This window comes from Monodon monoceros, unplaced genomic scaffold, assembly GCF_005190385.1.
Source record: "Monodon monoceros isolate NGI ecotype Baffin Bay Population unplaced genomic scaffold, NGI_Narwhal_1 Super_Scaffold_7, whole genome shotgun sequence".
NCBI lineage: Eukaryota > Metazoa > Chordata > Mammalia > Artiodactyla > Monodontidae > Monodon > Monodon monoceros.
The window spans coordinates 52110015-52136040 of NW_021703784.1; the positions used below are offsets into that span (position 1 = coordinate 52110015).

Consider the following 26026-nt stretch of genomic DNA (forward strand, 5'->3'; position numbering starts at 1 on the left):
AGTCCCTGCCCATTGGTCACTCACAGCCCACTAAGGGGACAAAAAATAGTTCCATTGTGATAGACCAGAAATATGCCCCCAGGGTACCCTGGAAGCATAGAGAAGGTGCTCCTGGGTGGGGGAAGGCCGAGACTTAAGAACTGAGTCTTAAAGATGAGAAACAGCTCAGCAAGGGAGAGAGAGTGTGCCAGGGTGAGAGAACTGCTTGTGCAAAGACCCAGGGGCATAAAAGTGTACAGGAGCCAGCAAAAGGCAGCTGTCTGTCCTCTGCTCCCCAGATCAGGGTCTGTGAACTTGGGAAACGTATCCAAGAAGGAGGGATTTATGATAATTTATTTTGAATGTCTTCCAATGTAGTGATACCTCATGCACACAGAGCTTTCTTTAAAAGTCAGCCCAGTTCAGTTCAGCACAGACTGTGTGCCTTCTATGTTCATGACTTCTCTGCCAAGAGAGTTCCTGCCCTAAGGGGACGATGTGGTAGGGATGAGGGAAGGGAAGAATGAATGACATCCCCAGTTCTATTTAAAGAGGGAGATCAGCAGGGATTCATCGTCTGCTGGGTCTGAGGGATGCTGGAGAGAGGAGTCTCTTACTCAGACGCTTGGCAAGTGCAAGGAACGGACTCACCTCGGTAGAACACCCAAGAATAAATGTCTATTTGTAGTTCAGAAGCAAATCTGAAGCTCACACAGAGGTTAGGTCTGGGGTTTTTGATATGTGAGCCATCAAGAAACAAGCAGTAGATGAAACCATGAGCACACAGAAGTTGGATCCAGGAAAATGTGTAAGGGGGCCGAGTGGGGACCTAAGAAGGACTCCTGGGGAGTCTCCCTAGAAGGTAGTATTATGATCCCCAGAGAGTAACTGGGAAACCAAGGAGAAGGCTCGCTTCTGGGACATGATGGAGCTGGGACTCCAGGGCCCATGCTTTCCACTGCCCCAGCCCTTCCTCACAAGGAGCAATGACAAGAGGGGAAAAGTGAAGTCGGGGGAGTTCTCTGAGCCCGGCAAGAGTGTGTCAAAGCATTTGAACTTTAACCTTTTTAGGGATGAAGGTACTTTACAGTCCCTTCAGCTTACCCCGAGAATACTGAGAACCTCAGAGGTTACATGATCTTCCCCAATTCACAGGCTAGTCAAGTGGCAGAGCCAGGAGCAGAAATAGAGTGAGGAAAAACCTATTCGTTTATCTTGGCCAGAAATACCGCTTTCGTCTCTGGGTAGGGAGCTTCTGCTCTTTCATTCAATTGTGTGATTTTATATGTATGCTTGTGGGCCTTCCCATGGTGTGAGTTCTTTTAGTCAACTGGAGATAGAAATATTACTCCTACCAAGGGGAATATTACTTGCTCACCCTTTCTTTACTGGACCTGTTATGGAATCTGATTAGGGCTATGGCGGGTTGGCTGCCAGTGGCTGTTCCGTTTTGGGGTGCCCTTACCATGCCATCCTAATAAGTACCAACAGGGACCATGATCCCTGAGTGTCCTCAGTTCACTCACCAAGCCTGCTGCTTACGTGCCAGGAATCACACGGCACCTGCCCAAGGATTTCAGTATCCTTTCTCCCAGTCTGACATGCCTTAAGGAGCCTGTCAAGTGGGGAACTTGAGAAACCTGTACTGGGAGAAATGGACCGCTCAGCAGAGAGAAAAGAGCATAGGCCTTGGAGTCCAGCCAACTTGTGTTTCGGATCCTGCCTCTGCCACCGATGGATATGTGGCTCTGGACAAGGGCGTGATTTAGTGAATATGTAAATGTCTGTTAACCCTCTAAACTGAGTCTGCCAGGACAGGACTGCATCTCACTCATTTTGGCATTTGGTAGTCGCTCAAGATAAATATGCATATATCGATATATACCTTGAACATTGAAGAGATGGAAGGAAAGAAGGAGAGAGGGGAGCGATGGGGAGGGACAGTGGGACACAGGATGGATGCATTATCTATCTTACTCAGTCTTCTACTGAGGAGTCAGAGTCCAGAGAGGCTAAACTATCTGTTAAAATCACATTACAGATTAGTAGAAGAAGCAGGTGTAGAAGTCAGCTCCCAGATGATTGTTTTTATTTTTTTTTGTTTGTTTTTGGTTTTTTTTGCGTTACACGGGCCTCTCACTGTCGTGGCCTCTCCCGTTGCGGAGCACAGGCTCCGGACGCGCAGGCTCAGCGGCCATGGCTAAACGCCCCAGCCGCTCCGCGGCACGTGGGATCCTCCCGGGCCGGGGCACGAACCCGTGTCCCCTGCATCGGCAGGCGGACTCTCAACCACTGCGCCACCAGGGAAGCCCCCAGATGATTGTTTATATATCTGTCACCTTCAGTTAAATAACATGCTTTGAAAGTAGAGACCATTCATCTCTCCAAACCTGTATTACTTAGGGCAGGGCCCGGAATAGAGTATTTGCTCTAAAACGAATGGATAACGGAAGCTTCCAAACGTTACTGTTAAAATTCCTTTTGCCTGTTACTCTCCTGAATCATTACGCCCCTGCCCCTCACTGATCTAGATTCAGAAGAAGCAGCTATCATTCACTACTAAGTATCCCCAAACAGATTTTTAAGTAAAACAAGCCCAAGTGACTGGAAACCCACAAACACAAGACAGCAGATGCCTTTCTCGTTAGACTGCCTGCTTGGATTCTGTCGTCATGCTCTGAACCCGTAATACAGGGCTTATTTGCGTCTTTGGGATAAAGTGAAATCAGTTGCCAGGTTTGGGTTGTTGCTTTCTTTCCTCTCATATGAAGGAATGTGGTATCATAGAAAGCGCCCGGAGTGTGAATCTTGGCTTTACCTCCTACTAGCTCAGTGTGGCCCCAGGGAAATGATGGAACCTTTGTGTACCTGCCTCCAAAGATAAACTGGCAATAATAGTAATCGTTTCATGAAAGCCATTGAAAAGACTCACTGAGATAAAGCACCTAGCACGGGGCTTGGTACGTTCGTGGCAAGTAAACGGTGGCGTTTATGACAGCAGCGTGGTCTGGTGAAAATGGCCAAGACCTGGATGTGAAGTGTGTTGCATCCACTTTATAGCTATGTGAAAACTCCTTAACTTCTCTGAGCCTCAATTTCCTCACCTGTAAGAGCAGGGTGGTAATGTCTATTGTGCAGGGTTGTCGTGAGAATTAAATGAAAAAACAAGAAGTACATGAAGTCTCAGGCTAGTACTGGCCACACAAAAAACGCTTGCTAATTATGTGATGATGGTGGTGATGATGACCATGAGTGTGGAGGTGATGATGTTAGAAGGAGCTTCCAGCTCTAATTCCTTGATTGGAAGTGAAACTTGAGAGTAATCTGCCCTCCAGGAAAGTCCAGCTGCCACCTAGAGGGGAGCGAGGTTTGGATTGTTGAATCCTTACTTGAGGAAGGGAAATGGCAGCATTCTGCGAGGCAGCTGTCAGCCGGGATCCCTGTTAGGGAGGAGTCCAGTGGCACTTCTCCAGAGAGCGGGCTTCCTGATGGGCAGGCCGACCTGACTCTGTGCCTGTGTTTAACAATAACAAGCCTGTGGGACAGGAAAACCCCGTATTTTCCTGCACCCCGTATGCTGCACCACAATTTGTATAGTCTGAACGGGAGTCCATTTAACAGGCTCCTCCAAGAAGCAGGCTGTCGCCCAGAGATCCAGCGGCGTTTCTGAGCCCAGCAAGGAGCCCCAGGGGTGCAGCTCCTTTACTCTGCAGTTTCCCAGCTGTGTGACTGACTCAGAGAGACCCAAGTATGAGGCATGCTGGCACCGACCATGAGAGGGAGAGGAATTCAGTGCCAGTTGGAACTGACCGGAGCACCCTTCTGTGGGGAAAGCAAGCCAGCCACTCCTCAGCGCCCAGGGCTCTCCCCAGTATGCTTTTCCACAGAGGCCTGACCACGGCAGGGATGAGGAGGCAGAGGCTCTCCAGAGGCATGCACGGCACCAGCAGTTATATGGGGGCTTCCTCATGCTTCTGTGCAGCACCTCAGCTGGTGTCAGAGACGCTAGAGCAGGGGTAGCCCTCAGGGAAGGATGGGCAACGGAACCCCAGGATGTGAGGGCCCCAGCCAAGCAGAGTGGGCTCTTGGCTGGGCTGGGCTGGACTTCTTGGAGGAAAGCCCAGAGCTTGACTCAGAACTAAAGTAGAAGTACCGCCAGATGGACTTAGAGTAAGGAAGACCTCCCTCAGGGACCCTGTCTGGTTCATCTGTGTCCCCAGAGCCCAGCACAATGCCTGGCCCAGAGCAGGTGTTTAATACAGGTTTAATGAATGCAGTAGCTCTGTCTGACCCTCTGCCACTGCTGTGCTCAGCTCCACATCAAGTGACAGAGATATGAATGACTTCAGCTGATCTCAAGTAGGTCTAAAGTAGGAGGGAAAAAACAGGCAGGGGAACCACCATCACCAGATTAGGTGGCTTGAATACCATCTTTCCACCCTGGCCTGAGTGCCTGGAGCCATTCTGCCTAGTGGAAGGCACCTGTCCCTCCCCTGGATTCATGGGGAGAATACAACGCAGGGTGCCCTCTATGGAGACTTGTGTGGGAGGGGAGGAACCATTCAGGTCTGCAGGTGGAAGAAGAAGGATCCCCAGCTGGATTGTCCATACTAGGAGGACAGACAACAGGACCCAGACTGTGGAACCTGGGATTAGACAGCTGGGAAAGTGAGGGCAGTGTGAGACAGTTCCTCCTCTAAGACCACTCGAGGCAGATGTTTCCCTGTTACACAACTTTGGTTGTATCTCTTATCTTGGGAAGGACTGACTGGGTCGAAAGAGCTGGACACAGGGCAGACAGATCAGTTCAGTGAATACTTGTGGATTGCCACTGCTAGACAGGGTAGCAGATTATAGGAAGAGGAAGAACCACCGCCAAGTTACTTTATACCGGTTCAGAACATGTCTGAGGACACTGTACTGGTAAGAGGAGGGATGTGATGTTGTCAAGTCTCTCTGGGCTCCTCGAATCCTAATAGGTTATCAGCTCACTCAGGCAAGTGGTTGGATGTGGGCAGGTTGCTACCAAAGTCAGCCACAGGGCACACTGAACCCAAAAAGAAAAGACTTCAGGAGTCAGGGGGACTTTAGAAAAAGGAGGGATGGACCAGAGTGTTCGTCTCAAAGGAGGCAGAGTATCGTATCGTATAGAGAGGGTCAGATCCTATGGAGAGGAGAGAATGGGCAAGTGCAGAGAGGGACAGAACTGCCACGCTCCATTTGGTAATCAGCACCTACTCTGCACTAGGCCTGCAAGAAGATGTGCATCTGGCCCCATTACACTGCGGCCTCCTTGTGCGTCCCATGCCTCGTTGGTCATTCAATCCCTAGTGCCTAGCAGAGGGATTGGCACAGGCTAAACCACAGTGAATGGTGGATGAATCAGTGAGCCAGCCAATCAGCTACTGCTGAGTGCTCGAACAGAGTAGAGAGAGAGTGCTTTGAGAGCTCAAAGGCGGGGCCATCACTCCCACTGCAAATCCAGGTCCCTGAGCTCCACGGCACGGGGGCTGCACCTGGCCCATCTTTGTTTCTCCAGCACCCGGCAGAGGGCCTGGCTCAGAACAGGCCGCAGTGAATGTTTGGTTTTGAGAATGAATGAGCAAACAAACAAATGAACTAATGAAATAAGACTTCTGGCAGGAGATGGCCTTTGGCCTGAGACAAAGATTTCAGTGAGGAGGGTTAGCCACTGAAACATTATTTATCCCATTTCAGGTCACAACAACCTGTTAGCACATCATGAAGTCAATGCAGTAGTGGGTCGAAACTATTTTTTTAAGAAGTAAACTTAAATGGAATAGTGTACAGTGGAATAGAAAATATCAGTGCAGCACTCTAAAAGGATATATATTTCATGACGCGTGCGTGTGTGGTGTGTACCCTTGAATAGGGTATGTTGCTTACCGTGGGTTTCAGTTGAACAGGATTTAAAAATTCATTCTAGACTGAGGAACCAGCATGACTTTCCATGATAATCAAAGAACCAAGAGAATTTTAATGTGGCCGGAGCATAATTATGGTGACAGTATTTTCCAAATCAAAAGTCAAGAGACATGCTCTAATGTTTGAAACCAGGAGGGTCTCAGGGAATCTAGGATGTGCAGAGGGGCCATGGAGGAAAAAGAAGAACAGAGGGGACTCTGAGACCAGAAAGGTAGTTTGGGGAAGAAACTGAGAAAAATCTGCCCCTCGCCTGTGCACTGACCAGATTAGGGCATGTCACCTCTGTCAGGACTTAAAACTGCCACTAACAGAATTCAAATAACCTTGATACCACGTCAGCCTTTAGAATTTCTCTCAGACCCTTTATAAAGCCACAATGTTTCCGAGAATTTTGGAAGTAGGAGGTTACAAGAGGAAAAATATAATGGAAAAGAGGGGGGAAAGATCACGTATGCAATATAATTTTTCGTCAGCCCACTGCAGATCTAAAGCCATGTGCAAGTGTCGGTGACAGAGCAGTTCCAGAAATGCATTTGCCTGCCACTCCACCCCCCTCGGCCCGCCCCAGGCCTTAAGACAGCCCTCAGATAGCCCTCCGAGAGTCTGAGCAATAGAGGTCATCTAATGGAGTTCATATAAACACCAGCTTCCTGACAGCTGGCCTCTGAGCGAATTTATTATTGAATTATACTCCTGCGTTTTCAGAACAAGCTGAACTGACAGGCTACCCCCATCAGTTTAAAAAAGGGGGCCAGGAAGAAAGACAATGATAAATTACCCTGATGGAAGATGGAAGAAGGTAAAGAACCTGCTTCCTCCAAAATGTCAGCCATTATATATTATTCATGTTGGTTTAAAAAAAAAAAAAAATCCCTCCCCGCATTGAAATGAATGTTTATGATGATAAAGCAACTAGGTGATTTAATTCAGGAAGCGGGCAGCAACTCCTCACATCATCCTGATGAGCATCTAACAAGTCCTCCTCTGCCACGTGATCATCCCTTTATTGATTCCAAAACCGAATTACGATCTGTTTGCTTTGTAGCCTGAGCTTCTTCCTAGCTGTGCATCGCAGGAAGCGTTAGCCGACGATGCAGCACTGAAGCGGGAACCACTCGGGGTTTAGAGGGAGAGGCCCTGCATTCAAGTTCTTGGGCAAGTGAGAGCAAGCGACCTTGGGTGAGCGAGGCTCAGTTTCCTCATCTGGAATGAGGGGTTACTCATTCTCACCCTGCAGGTTATTTGGAAGATTAAATGAGATAAAATACCCAGGAAGCCCAATGGCTGGTGCAGAGCACACGTTCAGTAATAACACCGAATATTTACCAAGGATGTTCTATGTGTCAGGCATTATTTGAAATGCTTTGTAAGTTTCATAATTAGTAACACCTTTACCTCTCCCCTGAAACCATATAACATAGGGAATTCATGCCCCTTCTTTTACAGATAGGAAACTGAGGCACAGAGAAGTTGAGTAACCTGGCCCAGGACAGACGGCTTGTAAGTGGCAGAGCCAGCATTTGAAGCTAAGCTGATTGGTCCTAGAGCCCATGTGCCGAGCCTCTGTTCTTCTCTGCTAGGTCTTTTATGTTCCCAACTCCACATCTTCAGCTTGGAAATCTGTAAAACATGGTGCTGCTACAACTCTACAACCCCAGCTGGCCCTGACTTTCTTTCTAATACTGTACAACACAGTAAAAAGCTAACATGCAGCAGGTCTTAGTGCTCCAGAGCATGGCCTCAGAGGCAGGTAGCGAGGCTTGAATTTGAGCCCTACCCCTTGCCAGCTGTGTGACCTGGGATAAGTCCCTTAATCATTCTGTTCCTCACTTTCCTCATCTGTCATATGAGGGTAATAATTGGTACCTCGTGGGGATGTCTGAGGATTGAAGGAGATATAAAACACTTATGTGTCAGAGCAGTAAGCACTGGATGAATGTTAGTGGCTGTTATCACTTACAACAGGAGTTAGTGTTCGCATTGGCAAGGACATTTGTATTCGTATAGGTTTTAGTGTCTCCGTAGGAACTGGGAGAGAAATGAGAATCTTAGCCCGAAGCATTAATGTAGTTATATAACTGATGCAAGTGCCCCGGCACTGTGGCAGGCAGAGGTGAACGGACCTTTGAGATGGGCAGTCCTTTGTGGTTGAAGAGGAGACTTTGAGGCCCGAGAAAAAACTCTTGGCTCAGTGATGCAGTAGCAGAGCCTGAGTCCTGGCGAGCCTGGAGTCCTAAGTGAGGCTCTCAAGTAGTAATTCCAGTGTCTGTAAGTCAAGGACTTTCTGCATTTCCATCCAACGCTGATAAACTTCAAGCAATGAGAAGTTAAAATATTGGAGGGCCACGCTTCGCATCACTAATATTGGAGAATACAGGGTCAGGACGTACCAAACACCTCTGCAATGAGTCTAACCAGCACCCCAGTCCAATCCTGGAGGCGTCAAGAGCTGGCTCTAAGTGAGCTCCACGGTGCGGGGCTGTGGGGAGGTGATGCTACCTCTGGGCAGTATTCTAGCCGGAGAGAGAGACCTGCCCACCCGCCCTCCCCTGCCTCCACCTCCTCCCACCACGGGGGGGCCCTGTGACTCTACCCTGTGGGTCTAGCCCGCAGGCCTCTAGGACTAACCCCACCCTGAGGAGGAGGGCTTAGAGCAACCCCAGCGGCTCAGCCTCCAGTCCTCCTACCATTCCTCTGCCTGACCCTTTATGTGCCAGCTCTGGCAATGGGTTTCTGTCCCGTCCCAGAATCCCAAACTCACCTGCTATCCGTAAGTCCCTGATATGAGCGGCTTGGTAGCCCTGCCACCCGAGGATGCAAGCCTTGCCACCCCTTACCTGGCTCCCACCCCTGCCATGTCTGGGTCTGGTGGATCTCCAGGCCCAGACATGGCAGGGGTGGGAGCCAGGTAAGGGGAGGCAAGGCTTAGGAACCTGGGCATCGTTACCTGGTGACACACAGGACATCCACATCCAGCTGCCCCTGGGAGCTCCCTCACCATGCCTGTCCCCTGTCAGTCCTCCTCCCGTGCCCCTGGAAGGACTGTTTCCCTTGAATGCCACCTGTCTGTTGCTCTACACCTCAGGTCCGGCCTGCCGAGCTGGATTTGCACGGCTCTTTTCTGTGTCTCTGCCCCGCACTAGCCCCATCCCAGGAAGTGGGTCTAATTGTGGTCCATCCTAGTCTCCCCTTTCTGAGTAAAGCAGCGAAGTCTCCCTTTTCCGGAAGAAGCAAGACCTGTCCTGTACCCTGACAGGAAGACAGGACACGCGGTCGTGAAATGAACTTGTCCACTGAGACACTGTGTGCAGTCATGTTTTAGCAGAGCTGCTTCAAGTTTTTCTAGCAACACAAGCCATCCTCTTAGAGGCCGTCCTCTGGCTGCATAGCCCAGAGAACAGCCTGTATAGACACGTACTCACATTCCCTGGCCCCAGGCACACGGTCAGTGTTTCCGAGCCGTGTCCCCCGACCTGGCCAGCCCTGTCACCCAGGATCAGGAGGCTTTTGGTCCTCAAAAATGGTCTCCACTGGCTGGTCTCTCTTAGTCCTGTTTCTCCTTTGCCACAACCAGGACTCACTTCTCTGGAAATACGGTGTCCTGAACAGTCATGGGCTCTGTTCTTGTGTGCACCTTCACTGGCCAGCAGGAAGTATTCCAGATGACTTCTGCGAGAGCCGACTCAGCCCAAAGCATCAGCGTTCAGCAGCCGAGTTGCCCCCAGGCTTGAGTGTTCAGAGCAGGGGCCCAGGACCTCGTGCTCCCTGAGTGTCTGAAGTAGCTCAACAACCACAGAAAGTTAGGAGATCACAGGACCGTGGCTTCTGGGCTCTGCAGGAGGCAGGCCTAAGGACCCAGAAGCCACTAGCAGTTACCGGGCCATCTTGTCATTGGATGCCCCCAGGTGGGGTGAGAGCATCATAGCAGACCTGTCGATGCCTCAGCCTCAGTGGGTGATGGAGGGGAAGCTCTGTCCATCTCTAGGGATCACGTATCTCACCTGTAAATTAGGGGCTTGGACTCAGGCACCCAAAGGACTCTTCTAGTTAAACATTAAATTCCTGTTAATCTGAAGAAGTCTGTGGATTTCTTCTTTCCGCTCCCCAGATATACACAAAACAGTCCAAGAGCAAAGCTTGTTCTGTCGTGAACTGGAGTACTTCCCTGTGACATTCATTACACACACCCAGCAAGTGATCTGGAAGCCTCTGGTGGAGTCTAAACTGAGCTGAATTCCAAATGGAAGAACAGAGTCAGGGTACTTGGGCAGGGCCTGGTGCTTGATGCTAACTGTGGGGATGTTTGTATGTCATACTGGAATGACCTTGTAGGCAGCTCCCCTTTTTACCCCATGCTAGCTTTACTTCAAGATACAAGGAATTTTTTTTTTTAAGTCAAATTATATTCATTCTAAAAGGTGAGTTCCTCATGCATAGGGATTCTGTCTCATTTATTGTTAGTAATTTAACTGCTTAGAATACAATGGAGGGCACTTCCCTGGCGGTCCAGTGGTTAAGACTCCACGCTCCCAATGCAGGAGGCACAGGTTTGATCCCAGGTCAGGGAACTAAGATTCCCCCATGCCGCACGGAGCAGCCAAAACAACAAAAACAACAATGACAACAAAATAAGTAAATAAACAAATATTTTTTTAAAAAGAATACAATGGAAAATAAAACAGAAACTACTGGCACCGTTGTCCTGTAATTTCCATAAGTAAGAAAATGGATGAATAAATATCTTCCCTGCCACCCAGCACCGTGTATAGCACATAGTAGGTGCTCAGTTAAAGTTCCAATAACTGAACCCTATTCTCATTTACCTGGCCTTCATCTATGTTTCTCTTCCCCCAACCCATGTATATCTATTTTTTAACTTTGGACTATGTGAAATAACTATATTCATATTTTTCTGTCATCATCTTTTTTCATTCATTTATGTGATCTTCATTTGTTTCTTTACTCAACATTTATTGAACGCATCCTAGTAGACCTACTCCTGTGATAAACACGGAGTTAGATGAAATGGACATAGTTGTTCCCTTCAAAGAACTCACAATCTAGAAAAGATAAGGTGTTTAAACAGCTGAATACACTTTAGTGGGATAAGTACATTGTGCTTTGTTCACCAAAGGAGGGAGTGGCTTCTTTGTCCTGGAAAATAGGGAAGAGTTTCACTGAGAGGCAGGCCTTCAAGGAGAGATTAGTAGGAATGGGAAGACAGTCACTGAGGCAAAGGAACCAACATAGACAAGGTCAGGGAGGCATGGAAGTGCATGCCAAGGCAGGGGTATGAGAAGTAATTTAACGTGGCAGCAGCACAGGATGTGAGAATGGAAAACCGCGATGTGAGAGGCAGGCAGGGGCCCGATCCTGAAGGTATTTACATGCCAAGCTAAAGAGTGTGGACTTTATGTGGACACAATGGGTACTACAGAAAATGACATGGATGGCACAGGGATACTGATGATGTGGTAAACTGACAGTGGTAAGGTCTGGAGAATTGGGTATCTTAGATTTGCAAGGTGCCTCAAGAGAGGATCTGGTCCAACTCCCTGACCACCAATAAATCGGAACGTTATTAAACGTTAACTGATTAGATCAAGTTCTGTTGGTTTGGGCCTAAGGTTATTGAAAGACATACAAAGTAAACATAGGAAGAGTGATGAAATAAGTTATAAAGAACGAAACACAGCTGGAAGTTGGCTTTTGAATATAGTAATATATAGCATATTAGAGTTTATTTCATACAAAGAAAGCACAGACACACACCATCGTAACTCTAGGGCTGTACAGTGGTCCCAAGGCGGCTGCCTAACGTGGTCCATGAGGCACAGGAAGAAAATATTAGGACGTCTGTCTACATTTACTTTTTATCTTTAAAAATAAGAAAGAATGATTGTTTACTTGTACGGAACACCAGGTTTTCTCTGATTTGCTTGGTCCCAGTGTTGGTTACGTGTCTGGACGAGCACGTGAGGTGTTCTGAGGGAGATGAGGATCTAGTCCTCACAGAGCTTTACTGGTTTATAACATGACTGTGTTGTGTGTGTGTGTGTGTGTGTGTGTGTAAAATCTAGCTTTAACCAAACTTACATAAAAAATGGGGTCCAGGGCCTCCCTAGTGGCGCAGTGGTTGAGAGTCCGCCTGCCGATGCAGGGGACACGGGTTCGTGCCCCGGCCCGGGAAGATCCCACGTGCCGCAGAGCGGCTGGGCCCGTGAGCCATGGCTGCTGAGCCTGCGTGTCCGGAGCCTGTGCTCCGCAACGGGAGAGGCCACAACAGTGAGAGGCCCACGTACCACAAAATAAATAAATAAATAAATAAAGTGGGGTCCAGTGGCATAAAAGGATTTTGCAAAGTAACTACCAATCAAAGATGACAAGTGCAAATACAAGCCAGCAGTCAAACGGCAGAGCTGATATTCCTACTCCTGATCCAAAGTCTTCCTCAACTCCACTATGAAGTTAAAAACAGTAGTGATCATTCTCATCGGATCTAACAAAAAGGGAAGCAAACGATTCAAAATTATCAAGAAGACTAGTTGAAATATTCATTTTTTGTCCATTAAATCTTGCACCAAGCATATGTTATGCTTTCCAATATTAGCTAATGATAGCATGTGTGTACAATTTATTAATAAATATAAATACACCCATGGAGCCTTCAGAAAATGTTTACAGAAAGGGTGTGTGATCAAAAATAGTTTTCAGAGCCCTCCTCTGATGATGTTAACTCAGACTTTTTAGTCGGCTAAAACAAATTGAGATTCTGTTATTTAGGTGTGTATCTGTGTCAGATGGTAAGTAGCCTGAGAGGTGAAGTGACTTTCCTGAGTTCTCATGGATAATAAAGGAAGTCCTGAATTTGAATCCTGGCTCCCCAGCCACTCTTACGAGAATGGGCAAATCCATCCCCTGACGAGGCTTTATTTTCTCACTTCTGCAAGAAGTGTGAAGTGTGGAGAGAGATGATCAGGAAGGTCTCTTCTCACATGTCATGACTAGTGGGTTCCCAAGAAAACGTACACAGGTGGAAGACAGCAGGCTAGAAAAGCTGGTTGAAGAAACGGAGGCAGAGCGACCAAGATGGAAAGCTCTGAAGAAAGGGCTACAGAATGGCCCGTGTTGCCAGGCTAGAAAGAAGGTCTTGGAAGCTACTGAGTGGACAGGGTCAGGCTTTGACTGGGACCCCCCTTGATGGGGGTCGTTTGACAGGCCATGAAGTGGGGCTTCTTTGGGCCCAAGTAAGGTTCTTACAAGATGTTGGATAAAGTGTAGTTGGTGCTAGAAAGATCCCTAGTCAGTCAGATGAGTTGGCAGAAAACAGTTTAAAGGGTGCGTACAAGTCTGGCATAGAAATCTGTTTAAAGTATGTAATGCAAAGGAGTGATTTGCATAACCAGTAGTGGCACACAGTAACAAATACCTTGAAGCAAAGAAAGGCTAAAGTTACCTTTTGCCGCCTAGATAGATCCCAAATGATTATTCCAGTTTCCTGAATACCAGCTTCATTAGCTGTCTCCATTTAATAACAAAAAATGTTCAAGCTGCAGTTTTTCTTCCTTCATCTTCCTCTGTCTGCTCGTATGATACACAGTGAATAACAAATCTAACTTAATTTCTGGCATTCTTTTTTTTTTTTTTAAGTTTTCAAAACCTTTAAATGTACAGAAGAGGAGGCTGTAGCATCAAAGCAGTAGGGCTACAAGCAGAGACGGGTGGATCCTCCAGGGGAAGGAACCCAGCCTTGGGATGCAACTTGTGACCAACTAGAAAGCCCAGCCCCTGGAGCCCTCTGTTCCGTAGCCATATCCCTGTCAAGGTCAAGTAGCTCAGAGTTCTTTGGTATCTCTCTCATCTTCAGTTACAGAAACACATCAGCTCTTTATTCATTTAGTAAATAATTTATCAAGAGCTTACTCTGCACCACGCATTCAAATTCCAGGGTGCACCCTTGTGTTGGTGGAGGCTTTCTTTTGCCCACTCAGAAATGAGCATCAGGGCTTCCCTGGTGGCGCAGTGGTTGAGAGTTGAGAGTCCGCCTGCCGATGCAGGGGACACGGGTTCGTGCCCTGGTCCGGGAGGATTCCACATGCCGCGGACGTGAGCCATGGCCGCTGGGTCTGCGCGTCCGGAGCCTGTGCTCTGCAACGGGAGAGGCCACAACAGTGAGAGGCCAGCGTACCGCCCAAAAAAAAAAAAAAAAGAAATGAGCATCACCCACGCTCAGTGCTGGCAGTCCAGCAGTGAGGGGGATGTGGTCCCTGTCTTCAAGGAGCTTGTGATCTGCTGGGGGGAAAAGGTTGCCCAATAGCATGACAGCACTCAGAGTCTTTGCAGAGACAGCCCAGGGAGTGCGAGTGCTAGGGTACGCCCCAGGTGGGTCCTGAGGCTAAGCAGGTGGTTTTCAGGTGAAGAGGACAGGTGGAAGGTTCCATGTAAAGGGAACAACTCAGAAATAAGTATCAGCATTGTGTGAGCTCCATTAGGATTCTGAAGCCACGTGTAGTAGGGCTGCTTGAGCTGGATTGAGGAGCACCAAGTTAAAACCATCATACATTCCACTTTACATCTGTTTGAGAAAATCTTCAGCCTGCATGGACAGGTGAGAGAATGGAAATCCAGAGAGGTCAGGTGATGCTCCAAGGTCATACAGTTAGTTACCAGAGTCAGAACTGGGAACGGACCCCCTGCCCAGGGCTCTTTCACCACACCCCTCCACTTCTCCCTGACGGGCGGCTGAGGTGAGTTTCTTCTTTGCTTGGTTCTGTTTCACGGTGGTTTTGTCTCTCCAACACTTTCCTCCCTTGATCCCAAACCTGGCCGGTGTCCCCAGGAAGCAGTCAGGCAGATCTCCCCTGTCACTGGCGTCAGCCAGGGCACCTCAGTCGGGCCCTGAGTATGTGGTTGGGCCAATGCCAGCATGTTTGACACCTCGCCCCCTTGGCCTGGCATGAGTACTCCTTCCTGGCAGAGTTCACCCAGCCTAATTGCTTGTTTTGTAGCCCAGCTGCCTGACATATGCCGAACCCATGTGTTGACTCACTGGTGTCAGAGACAACTACACTCAGGCGTTTTGCATTTGCTTTGGTGAGCTCTAGGCAGCAGCCGGGGACTGTAATTCGTGTATTTCTATAACCTCAGCGGCCTAACACAGTGCTTGCCTTCGAGTAGGTGCGCCGTTTTCTAAAGTAAGTGAATTTTAGTGAGTGCGGGTGGATAACACAGTAGTAAGAGGAAGGACCTGGAAGTAAGGAGTCCTAGCTTTGAGTGTCAGTTCAGCCCATTGAGTTCTTTGCTGTAGGACCTTGAGCAAGTCTATTCTCTCTGAATTTCAGTTACTTGATCATTTCTCACCTAATAAACACTTGGGAGAATATCTCATGCTTACCTAGCCCTTGGAGATGGAAGCACATAAGATAGCTGTGTAAATGTGAATGATGTCACTGTATGACAGTCACATCATGGAGAGATACTTGGAAGGTTTAGAGCAACCTAGCAGAGCAGAGGGGTGATTAGTTGTGCCAGGAAGAGTTGGAAACAGCCTCACTGAAGTGATGACAGCTTAGATGGGACCCTAAGGATGAGTAGAAAATAACCCCATATGCCAAGACAGTGACTGAGGAAAAGCAAAACACATCAAATATAGGACTGGTGATAAGAGGATCATATGAGCCAGCTGGGAAGCCAAGTTGGTGACAGTGATTTGCACCCTGCATTAGTGATTTCTCACCAAGGCAGTCTTCCATTATGGAATTTCACAGTCAAAGCAGCACCTGTTTCTTAGGTGCACTGACCCTTAGTGTGAGGGTCAGTGTCCCAGTGGTGGACAGAAGCTGGCTCATGCCAGCTCACAGGGACTGCTTATTAAATGTTCAGGAGTTCTGCAAGCTAGTTCTTAAGCACAACTATTATTAAAAATTAAATTATATAAAATCACAGTTAAACACATTAGATTAAAAACAAAGGTAATAATCAAAACTCATCACTTTCTAGTTATTTAGCTGTGTTTTACCATCATCTTTACTCTAGAGTTTACTTAGGTCTCTTGTTTCTCTGTGGTGGAAATACTGTTACATACTGGTGTCCTACTAGCCATCTCTTCCCAACTCTGGGTGCAGTGATATCTCATCGGTAGTGTGAAATCGGCCGTGGTGGAAGTCTTTACACCACAGAAATAGGCAAATACCACAAATTAAAGCCACTTTTCTTTTGCAAGCCAATTGTTAAATATTCACCAGGGCACCACTGGTGGTTTCCATTGAATAACTGGATGAAGAAAGAAAATGTTTGGAAACCCAGCAGCCACATCTCTTCAGACCTCCCTGGACAAAAACACGTGGCAGGAGACACATTTCCAGGGCCTCCTGGAAGGGCCTCCTGGAAGTCTCCTAGAGCAGACTTCCCCACCTTCTTTGTTCCAGGGAAGGCTTTACGTTGAACTGGGTTTTCTTGACAACTGAAAGTCATGGTCAAGTAGAAGGAGGATGGAAGTGTTTTTCTCCAGGACTTAATTCCTGAGCCAAATGCCTGTTTTGGCAGGAGGCCTCTGTGGCCCACAGGGGTACCGGGAGTCAACTTAATCTTCTCCAGGATCCAAAGCAATCCACAGGAGCCCGGGCTAAAATTACATCTGCTCCGGGTTGCTGAAGTGGAGGCGACATGATGGCCAAATGGTGCTGATTTAATGTTTCCCAACTATCAGGAAATCCCCAAAGAGAGATTAATCAGAGGAGGCTGGCCCACATGTGGAGGAGGGGCAGCAGCCAGGGCAGCCCCCCAAAGGAAACCATCCCCAGAGGGCTGGTTATCGTCCAGGCAGAATCTGAAGGCACATATGTCAGGAGGAGGCTGGAGAGTAGCCAGCCCCAGGATATGAGATCTGTTAGTAATCCTCTGGAAGGACAGAGTTCCAGCAATAAGAAATTCAATTTTCCTCCATTAGAGAAAGCATCTCTCAGTACCGGCTGAATACAATTGACGGGATAAATCTTTCCCATTAGCGGAGAGATAATTTCACGTAAATATATCGGGAGACCTTCAGAGCAGGATGGAGAGTCTTTGCTGAGCCTCACCCGCTTAACTTGTTTGCCGTGTAATTGCATTTAGACCAAGGGCCTCGGAAGAAAACCACTGACTGAATTAACATTAACCAGATTGTGTGTGGTGAGGGGAGGTGGGGTGAGGAGCTCGGTGCATTGTGGGTAGTTGTTCTTGCCTTCAGAAAGGACAAACTGACACCGGGGAGCCCAGCTGCTTACAAGCCTGGTGTTAATTGCTTTTCTCATCAAACAGAGAAAAGCTTATCACTTTCCTCTGTAGAAAGGGTAGAGATGTAGGTACCTAATAAAGCAGAGGCTGAGTTTGAGATGTTTCTTTATGAATGCCCACAGGCCTCATCACTAGCTCTTCCCCAGGCCAGAAAAAAGCCTTCCGAACTGTGGACAACAGAGCCTTTGCGTCTTTGCCTCAGATTTGTCTTGTCCACGACAGCTGTCTCCCCAGCGCCCTGATCCCTCAGGACATTGACACCAGTGAGCATCTTCACTTCCACCCATTGCCAGTGGTGTACAGACTGGTCTAGAGTTGGACCCCGAGTGTGAGGCCTGGACTCAAGGCCTGGCTCTGCCCCTGCCTCCCTGTGTGGCTTGGAGCAAATAACATGACGTCTGTGGACCCAGTTTCGTCTTCTTCCACTAACTCAGTGATTTTCCAGCTGGCTTTCCTCTGGCTTCTCCAGAAACTAAGACTCTACAGAGTTGCTTTCAGAACCACCCCAAGGGGAAAGTGGGTCCCACCCCTACTTCATCTGGAGCAGATCTCGTTTTTATTGGCTTTCCACTTGGGGATCCTTATAAAATGTCATCTGCTAAAAAGATTCTGTTTCTGAAATATTTGAAAGAACATCATTCTAGATGATCTCTAATTGTCCCACTTATTTACCCAACCTACTGTTTTTGCTTTTTTAAACAATCACCTCATACTTCTTAGGCATTCCCAGGCACTCTAGAGAGAAAAAAGGAAATAGACCTTGACCCTGGCCTCAAAGAGCTGGTGATCTAGTGGAGTGGAGAAACATGTACAGTGTGGTAGGGTATCAAGGGGTTTGTGCCAGGTTTTGGAAGAGACAGTGACTAGTTCTAATTAGGGGCGTCAAGAAAGGCTTCAGGGAAGAGGCGTCATTTGAAGTTGGGTCTTCAAGGATGAGAATGTTGGGAGAGGGGTACAGGAATGATATCTGAGGCAGATGAAAGAACATTGCACAGACACAGAGGCTTTGAACAACATTTGACTGGCAAGTTTGGGAAAAGCAGATGGCTTGTTGCCTGGAATATAGAGGGAGAATGGGAGGGGGGATGTTGGGAGAGGTGCCAAGTTCTAGAAACCACTCCAAGGGGACACCAGCATCTGCCCTTCTCCTGTCTCCAATGCTAGGTGAGAGGAAGTGCCCTCTATCCTGTTCACTTTCTTGAATGCCTGCTTCCAGTGAGACTCTTAGTGACAATAAAGATCACTGCCATTTATGGAGCTTACTGTGCACGAGGAAGAAAAAACAGAGACTCAAAGAGCTGTGACAGAGCTAGGGTTTGAACCCAAGTCACGTGACTCCACTATTTACAATAGCCAGGTCATGGAAGCAACCTAAATGCCCATCGACAGACAAATGGATAAAGAAGATGTGGTACACATATACAATGGAATATTACTCAGCCATAAAAAGGAACGAAACTGGGTCATTTGTAGAGACGTGGATGCATCTAGAGACTGTTATATAGAGTGAAGTAAGTCAGAAAGAGAAAAACAAATATCGTATATTAACGCATATATGTGGAACCTAGAAAAATGGTACAGATGAACCGGTTTGCAAGATGGAAATAGAGACACAGATGTAGAGAACAAACGTATGGACACCAAGGCGGGAAGGTGGTGGTGGGATGAATTGGGAGATTGGGATTGACATGTGTACACTGATGTGTATTAAATGGATGACTAATAAGTAAATAAATAAATAAACATTTTTAAAAAAGAAGAGCTGTGACAGAGCTAGGTTTTGAACCCAAGTCACGTGCGTGACTCCAAATTCACATGCATGACTACACTGTATAGCACCACCCCCCCCATCAGCTTTTTCTCCTTACAGCATAGCACGGTATCTGTAGAAAATAACCCTCTAAGTGAGATATCTGAAAGCCTTTTTCAGTAATAATTCTTTAGAGGATGCTTTGATGACTTAGATTGAGGCAATTAAAAAAAAGGTAGTGCTCATCTTGAGTGGATACCATGAGCCCCTGGGTGCCTAGATATGTCTGAGTGACCTGCCTCAGTCTTCTGACCTGCCAGCCAGGGTTCTAACGTGAAAAGTAGGTCATGTTTTTCTCTCTTTTCTACCCCCAGGCATGCATGTGTCATTCGTGGTCAAGTAATGACATCAGATGGGACCCCGCTGGTTGGTGTGAACATCAGTTTCGTCAATAACCCTCTCTTTGGATACACGATCAGCAGGCAAGATGGCAGGTAAGAGGCCTTTTGGGGACCAGGGTTGGTGAAGGCTCTGCTCTCGTGGTCTTGCCACATAGCTGCTGCTGGAATGACAACGTGCGAAAAGGATAGGACTTGGAGTCAGAGGACCTGAATCCACGTGCCCAGCCCTGCAATGCACTAGCTGTGTGACCTTGTAGCTGACTCTGGCCTAAGTCCCTTTGGCTCTAAATTAAGCAGCTTCTTCTTACTTGTTTCTCAGAGTAAGCATGCAGTACCTTATACATATTGTTCTGTTGCATGGCTTATGATATAAAATACTGTCGAGTGGACCATTCTCCATAGGCCAGAAAGCTCCAGAAGTCTCAGCATTCCTGCTGTGTGGTTTCCATCTGCAACCACCCAGGTCTATGGAAGCCACTGAGCGATCACAGAACTCTGACCTTCAGATCCCTGTGAGAACCTTCAGTTCATCAGCCTGAATGAAGTCAAGTTTCTTTAATCACTGTAGCTCCCCCCATTTGTTGGCTATGTGTTCTTAGACAAATCTCCTTACCTCTCTTGGCCTCAGCTTCTTCATCTGTTAAATGGTCCTAATACTATTTATCTTACATGGTGGTGGTAAGGATTTGATTCTATGATGAATGGAGAAGCACCGTGCACATAGTAGGTGTTTAATAAATCTTAGTTCCCTGCCCCACTCTGATTCATTGCTGTATCTCCAGGGTCTAGCACATAGTAAGTATACAATGAATATTAGCAATATATTAAAGTTACAACTTAAAAAGGTGATGATTACAATGCAAGCCATGAGACTGTTTTGGAGAGAAGAGGAGAGGAAGGAGGAAAGTGGAGTATTTAGGCTGTCAGTGGTGACAAGTCCTCTATTTTTAATAAAATCAGGTGGTGGTGTCCATCTGGCTAAGTGTGGGCCCATAAGGTTGATTTTCACTCTGTGTTGGAAATTGTGCTCCATCCTGATTGATTTCAGCACCTCTTTAATCCAATCTCAGATGTGAACATGTCCTGGCCGAGGTGATAATGAAGTAGGGGCTCATCTGTTTGTAGACATATGTGCCTCTTAGACGGGGCTGGCAAGCTGGGCATGGGGAGCCCTCTCTTCCCTCCTCCCCCTCCCTATGAATGGAAGAGGCTGGTGGCCAGTCCCCAGGGATCATCTGTGCAGGCCAGGCCACTGATCCCCAGAAGCACCTCAGTGCAGACTTGTGCTACAGCAGGGAGAAGTCTCCTTCCTCATGGTGCCTTTACCACCTTCCAGCTCAGGGCTGCCTGCTTTGTGGAAATAGGAGATATGAGCATCATAGGCAACAAGTATCCTGACTACATTATTACCTGCTGTGAAACAGTCATCAAAAAGTAGCCATGGGGACCGCTCTTTTTTTTTTGCCATAAAATTTGTCCATCATTCATGTGAGATGGGGAGTAGTCCGTCCTCTGCCCACCGTGCTTGGTTAGGGTGAGTCCATAAAACACACCAGAGTCCAGTAAACTTGGTGGCCCTTGGGGAATGCCCAGTTAGCACCTCCAGGCTTTGATTTGTCCTGTTGTGCTGCCCTTGCAGCCTCTACTACCTCATGAGAGGATGGGCATCCGGGGCAGTAAGTATCAGCCATATTTCCTGCACCGGCCAGCTTAATTACACCCGAGCAGCCAGAGCTGCTACAGCCTAAAGCTTGCGTTTCAGAACAGTTCTTACCAATGCATCAGGGGGCTTAAATTTTCTTCCCATCTTAGACACTGCATAATGTATGGGAAAGTCATTACTTATTCTCTAATAAGTGTCTGAAGAGCCCTGTTTGTTATATGTAAATGGGTAGCATCTTGCCCATTTCCCTCCCCCTTGTCCCTGACTCACCTTCTTTCTTATTTCTCATACCCGAGGAGAAACTGTAAGGCTAGAGATATCGCCTGGAGATAACAGTGTATGCAGGTCCAGGGACCAGGTCTAATTCATCTTTGTATTCCTCACTTTCCCGGCAGGCACCATGACACTTGCCTTTGTCCAGATCTCCCACCCCGGCCCCATGCTGAAATACCAGACCTCAAGTCTTAACAAGAGCTCACAAACAGAAAACAGTGGCAGGGAAGTTAGCCAAAGAGATCATTAAAAAGATGGAGGGGCCTCCCTGGTGGCGCAGTGGTTGAGAGTCCGCCTGCCGATGCAGGGGATGCGGGTTCGTGCCCCGGTCCGGGAGGATCCCACATGCCGCGGAGCGGCTGGGCCCGTGAGCCATGGCCGCTGAGCCTGCGCGTCCAGAGCCTGTGCTCCGCAACGGGAGAGGCCACAACGGTGAGAGGCCCGCGTACCGCAAAAAAAAAAAAAAAAAAAAATAGAAAATAGAAATCATGAAGAAAAATATTTAAAGAGTAGCAGACAAGGGCTTCCCTGGTGGTGCAGTGGTTGAGAGTCCGCCTGCCGATGCAGGGGACGCGGGTTCGTGCCCCCGTCTGGGAAGATCCCACATGCCGCAGAGCGGCTAGGCCCGTGAGCCATGGCCACTGAGCCTGCGCGTCCGGAGCCTGTGCTCTGCAATGGGAGAGGCCACAACGGTGAGAGGCCCACATACTGCAAAAAAAAAAAAAAATAGACAAGAGAAGCAGTTCAGGTTCATTGAATTGAAAGATGGGATTATACAGAGCACGAAGCCCAGGGAATGGAGCCCAGTGCTTTCCTTGTCCATTATCTCATCTGTCTCATTAATAACCTGCCAAGTGATGAAGATTGTCACCTTCATCTCGCATGAGGAGATTGAGGCTCAGACAGGTGACGGAACTCACCTGTGGACTAAGTGGCAGTGCTCGGACTGGCCCGCACTGTTGGGGCTTCATCTGAGAAGCAGGCCTTCCCTTTGAGGTCAGTGTCACGCCCATGTCCACAGCAAGGTCTCCCTCCAGATGGGCAGGCCTGGCTCTTGGCAAGAGCCAATCACACCCCACTGTTGGCTAGGCCAGCTGCCCCCACCTGGCTCTTGGCCTTGAGAATATGTCTTTTCATGTTTGTCTTCACTCCCTCCCCGCGCTCATCCTGTCAGCACTCATCCTGTCACGAAGGGAGCTTGTAAGTCAGGCCAAACTTCTGTTTGACAGTTAAATGTTCTGTCAAAGTACAGATGCTGTTCGGTTCTGTTCCCTGGGTATTTTCCCCAAGCCCTGGATATTCTCCTGGAAAGCCAAAACCTGAACTCTTAGTTGAAAATAAACACCTTCCCTGGTGTTTCTCTATTATTATGTATTGAAGAATGATGGTACCCAACTTCCTCTACTCAAAGGTTATGTGGGCCTAGAAGGGGCCAAGTGAAGAGTAGGCAAAACAGATGAAAAGCATCTGCAAAGGACAGATGAGTCAGGCTTTGGAGCTTGGGGACCCAGATCTGAGGGCACCATCTACCCTGAGGTTGACTTACGGTCATAGCCAAAGGAAGAAATAACTTAGGGTGTTTAGTATACAGTCAATTCAGAAGAAACTGACAACGTCACTCATGAGTTCATTCTATAAACTATAACCATCAAGCACGGGGCTAAGTTCTGGAAAGGCTGAGAGGAATCAGTGTCCCCAGGCCTGTGAGTGAATGTATGATTCCAGTGCAGTGTGATGTGGGCTGTTAGGAGAAGTGCACATGGTGCAGTGGGATTCTGGAGGGGAGGCGACTGGAATTCTGAGTGGGTGAGGAGTTAGCAGAAGCCCTCCATCCAAAAAAGCAAGATGAGGACAGGCCTTGAAAATGCATCCTAAAAGTAATAGCTAAAGGACTTTGTCCAAAGAGACATCACCAGGAGGTGACAGGTGGACAGGATCACTGTTTCCAAGTCCTAAAGGACTGTCAAAGTCAGAGGAAGACTAGTTTGAAGTCACCCTAGCAGGTAGAACATGTCCCAATGGCTAAGGAGCTATTAAGAGAGGGACCCAGGCTCAATTCCCACCCCCCTAAAAAAGTCTACTAACAGTCAGAACTAACCAAAGATGGGACAGTCCCCCTGCGGACATAGCAAGCTCCTCGTCGCTGGAAATGTGCAAACAGGAACCAAATAGCCCCTTGATAGTGGTACTGTAGAAGGAACTAAAGCATCAGATTCAGAGAGGGGACTAGGTCAGATGACCTAGTGGTTCAACTGTTACTCGATTTTAAACTTTCTGTTTTGATGGGGTGGGGAAAGGACACAAAACTCTGGTCTGAATTAATCTTGTTGCACATCGAACATGGGGTCTTAAGTAGCAACCACACACTCTAGTTGGCAAAGCAGACCCAGCCTGCAGGACTGGGCTTACACCTGGGCCTCCTTTCCCATCTTCTGTAATGTGAGCTCATCTGGCCTCTGACCACCTAGCTGCTGAACCCTCAGATGAGACACTCAGTGTCAGAAACATGGAGTGTACAAGTGGGAACTCAGTTTCCTTGGATTTTCAAAAAAAAAAAAAAGGTCCATGCTAAGGCTTGGATGGGCAAGTGCCCGGCCGGGTTTGTCTGCAGGTGATGGGAGTTAAGATGCCAGAACCAAAAACAGAGCTGCCAGCAAGTTTCTGGCCATCCCGAAAGGGCAATGAACAAAGGCTGGGTGACCAGCTCTCAGGGACACAGCCACGGAGATCTCATCTCAACTGGGAGGTTGGGACTCAGTCTTCTGGTTCCTCTTTCACTTCTAAGTTACGGTGATTCTAATTGTGCCCGTCTCTAAACTACCTTGCTATTTTGTAACTCCAAAGGCCTGGTTGAGTATCATAGTCAGAGATACAATTGCTGTAGAGTCATAGAATCTTAATGACTTCAGAATAATTTATTTGAACCTTTGCCTTTTACAGATGAGAAACTTGAGAATCAGACGGGCTAAAGGACTTACGCAAGGTCACACAGTAGCCCACGGCAGAGCCAGGACTAGGCTTAGAGTTCTAACATCAGGGCAGGGTTTGTTCTGCTTTATTCTGATGAATTTTCACTGGGCTTCAGCTCTAAGATGCCCTAAGTACCAGGGGCACCCAAGCAGAGGCTCATCAGTGGTCCTGTGTCCTAGCAAATGGCTCCCCAAAGCAGGTTGTTATTTGGTTTTGGCAAGTTCTCTATGGTGAATCACTTTCAAAAAAACAATGCTTTCTGGAACCTCTGTCACTGTTTCTGACCGCGGTCAAGTCTTTCAGGTTTTTTTTTTTTTTTTAAGTCTTTCAGGTTTTAGAGTCTCTCTCAACAAGTGCTCAGATCCTTCGGTATAATTTTTCTCCTTTCTCTGCCCCTCCCTCCTCCCTCTCCTCTCCTTCTCACCCTCCCCTCCCAAACAGCTTTGACTTGGTCACAAATGGCGGCATCTCCATCATCCTGCGGTTCGAGCGGGCCCCCTTCATCACACAGGAGCACACCCTCTGGCTGCCTTGGGATCGCTTCTTTGTCATGGAAACCATCGTCTTGCGGCAGGAGGAGAATGAGATTCCCAGCTGTGACCTGAGCAACTTTGCCCGCCCCAATCCTGTCCTGTCTCCTTCCCCACTGACGTCCTTCGCCAGCTCCTGTGCAGAGAAAGGCCCCATCGTTCCAGAAATTCAGGTATACCCAGCTTTCTTAACTGCATTTCTCCATGCCTTTATTTCATTCGGGAGGTGGAGGAGGATCTCAGAGACAGGGGAAAGAGACAGTCCATCAGCCCACCATCCAGACCCCAGCCGGCGTGCTGTGAGGCTATGATGGCCACCCCCTTACACACTTAATACATGTGAGCCCTGTAAAGTGCCTGGCACCCTCCAGCATATAATAAATTCTCACTCCCTCTCCACTCTGCCACCCAGTTCACTTCCACGTCCCCTTTCCCCAACCTCCAGTGTCTCCCCCGCCCCTCCTTATTTCTGTTAAAAATAACGATGATGGGGCTTCCCTGGTGGCGCAGTGGTTGAGAGTCCGCCTGCCGATGCAGGGGACACGGGTCCGTGCCCTGGTCCGGGAAGATCCCACATGCCTCGGAGCGGCTGGGCCCGTGAGCCATGGCCGCTGAGCCTGCACATCCGGAGCTTGTGCTCCGCAACGGGAGAGGCCACAACAATGAGAGGCCCGCGTACCGCAAAAAAAAAAGAAAAATAGCAATGGTAGTTTCCACCAAGAGGAGTGAGGCAGAGGGTCCCAAATGTTTGCGTCGTACTAAAGATTAAATGAGGAAATGTGTATGAGATGCTTGGCACAATATCTGGCACCTACTAAGTGCTCAGTGAATTTTAACCATTATTACTATTAAGATTATTTTACCCACACTGCCTTCACGCCAATTAATGAGTGCTTTGGCTCAAATCTATACACGCAAGTGCTTTACTTCATTATCATTAAAAGGAAGTAATTTGGAAAAATGCATTTTCATCTGATAGAAACCAAGATGGATTCTTTGCCTAACAAAGCTGTGTGGACTTGAATTTCTTCTGCCATCCTGGCCCAATTTCTAATGGCAGCAAGGAAGCCTGGGGAGGAGGAGGGACGGCAGTGCAGAAACTGGGGGAGAAGCCCCAGCCGTCCCGCCGGCCTCATGAGAGCTCTGGCGATGTGCAGGCTAATAAGTGATCTCCGGTGCCGGCGGAGCGGGGTGTTCAGGCACGTTCGTGTGTGTATTTCGTGCTGGGCTGAGCAGCCAC

At 48.1% G+C, this 26026-nt stretch overlaps 1 protein-coding gene across 1 annotated transcript in view; it reads left to right on the forward strand.

The window, feature by feature from the left end:
* TENM4 (teneurin transmembrane protein 4) overlaps positions 1 to 26026 on the forward strand; it is a 740944-nt gene that overhangs the window by 642618 nt on the left and 72300 nt on the right. Inside the window, exons 20-21 of the mRNA XM_029207627.1 lie at positions 19324 to 19443; positions 24698 to 24959. Coding sequence (XP_029063460.1) covers positions 19324 to 19443; positions 24698 to 24959 — 382 coding nt within the window. The remainder of the gene's footprint in view (positions 1 to 19323; positions 19444 to 24697; positions 24960 to 26026) is intronic.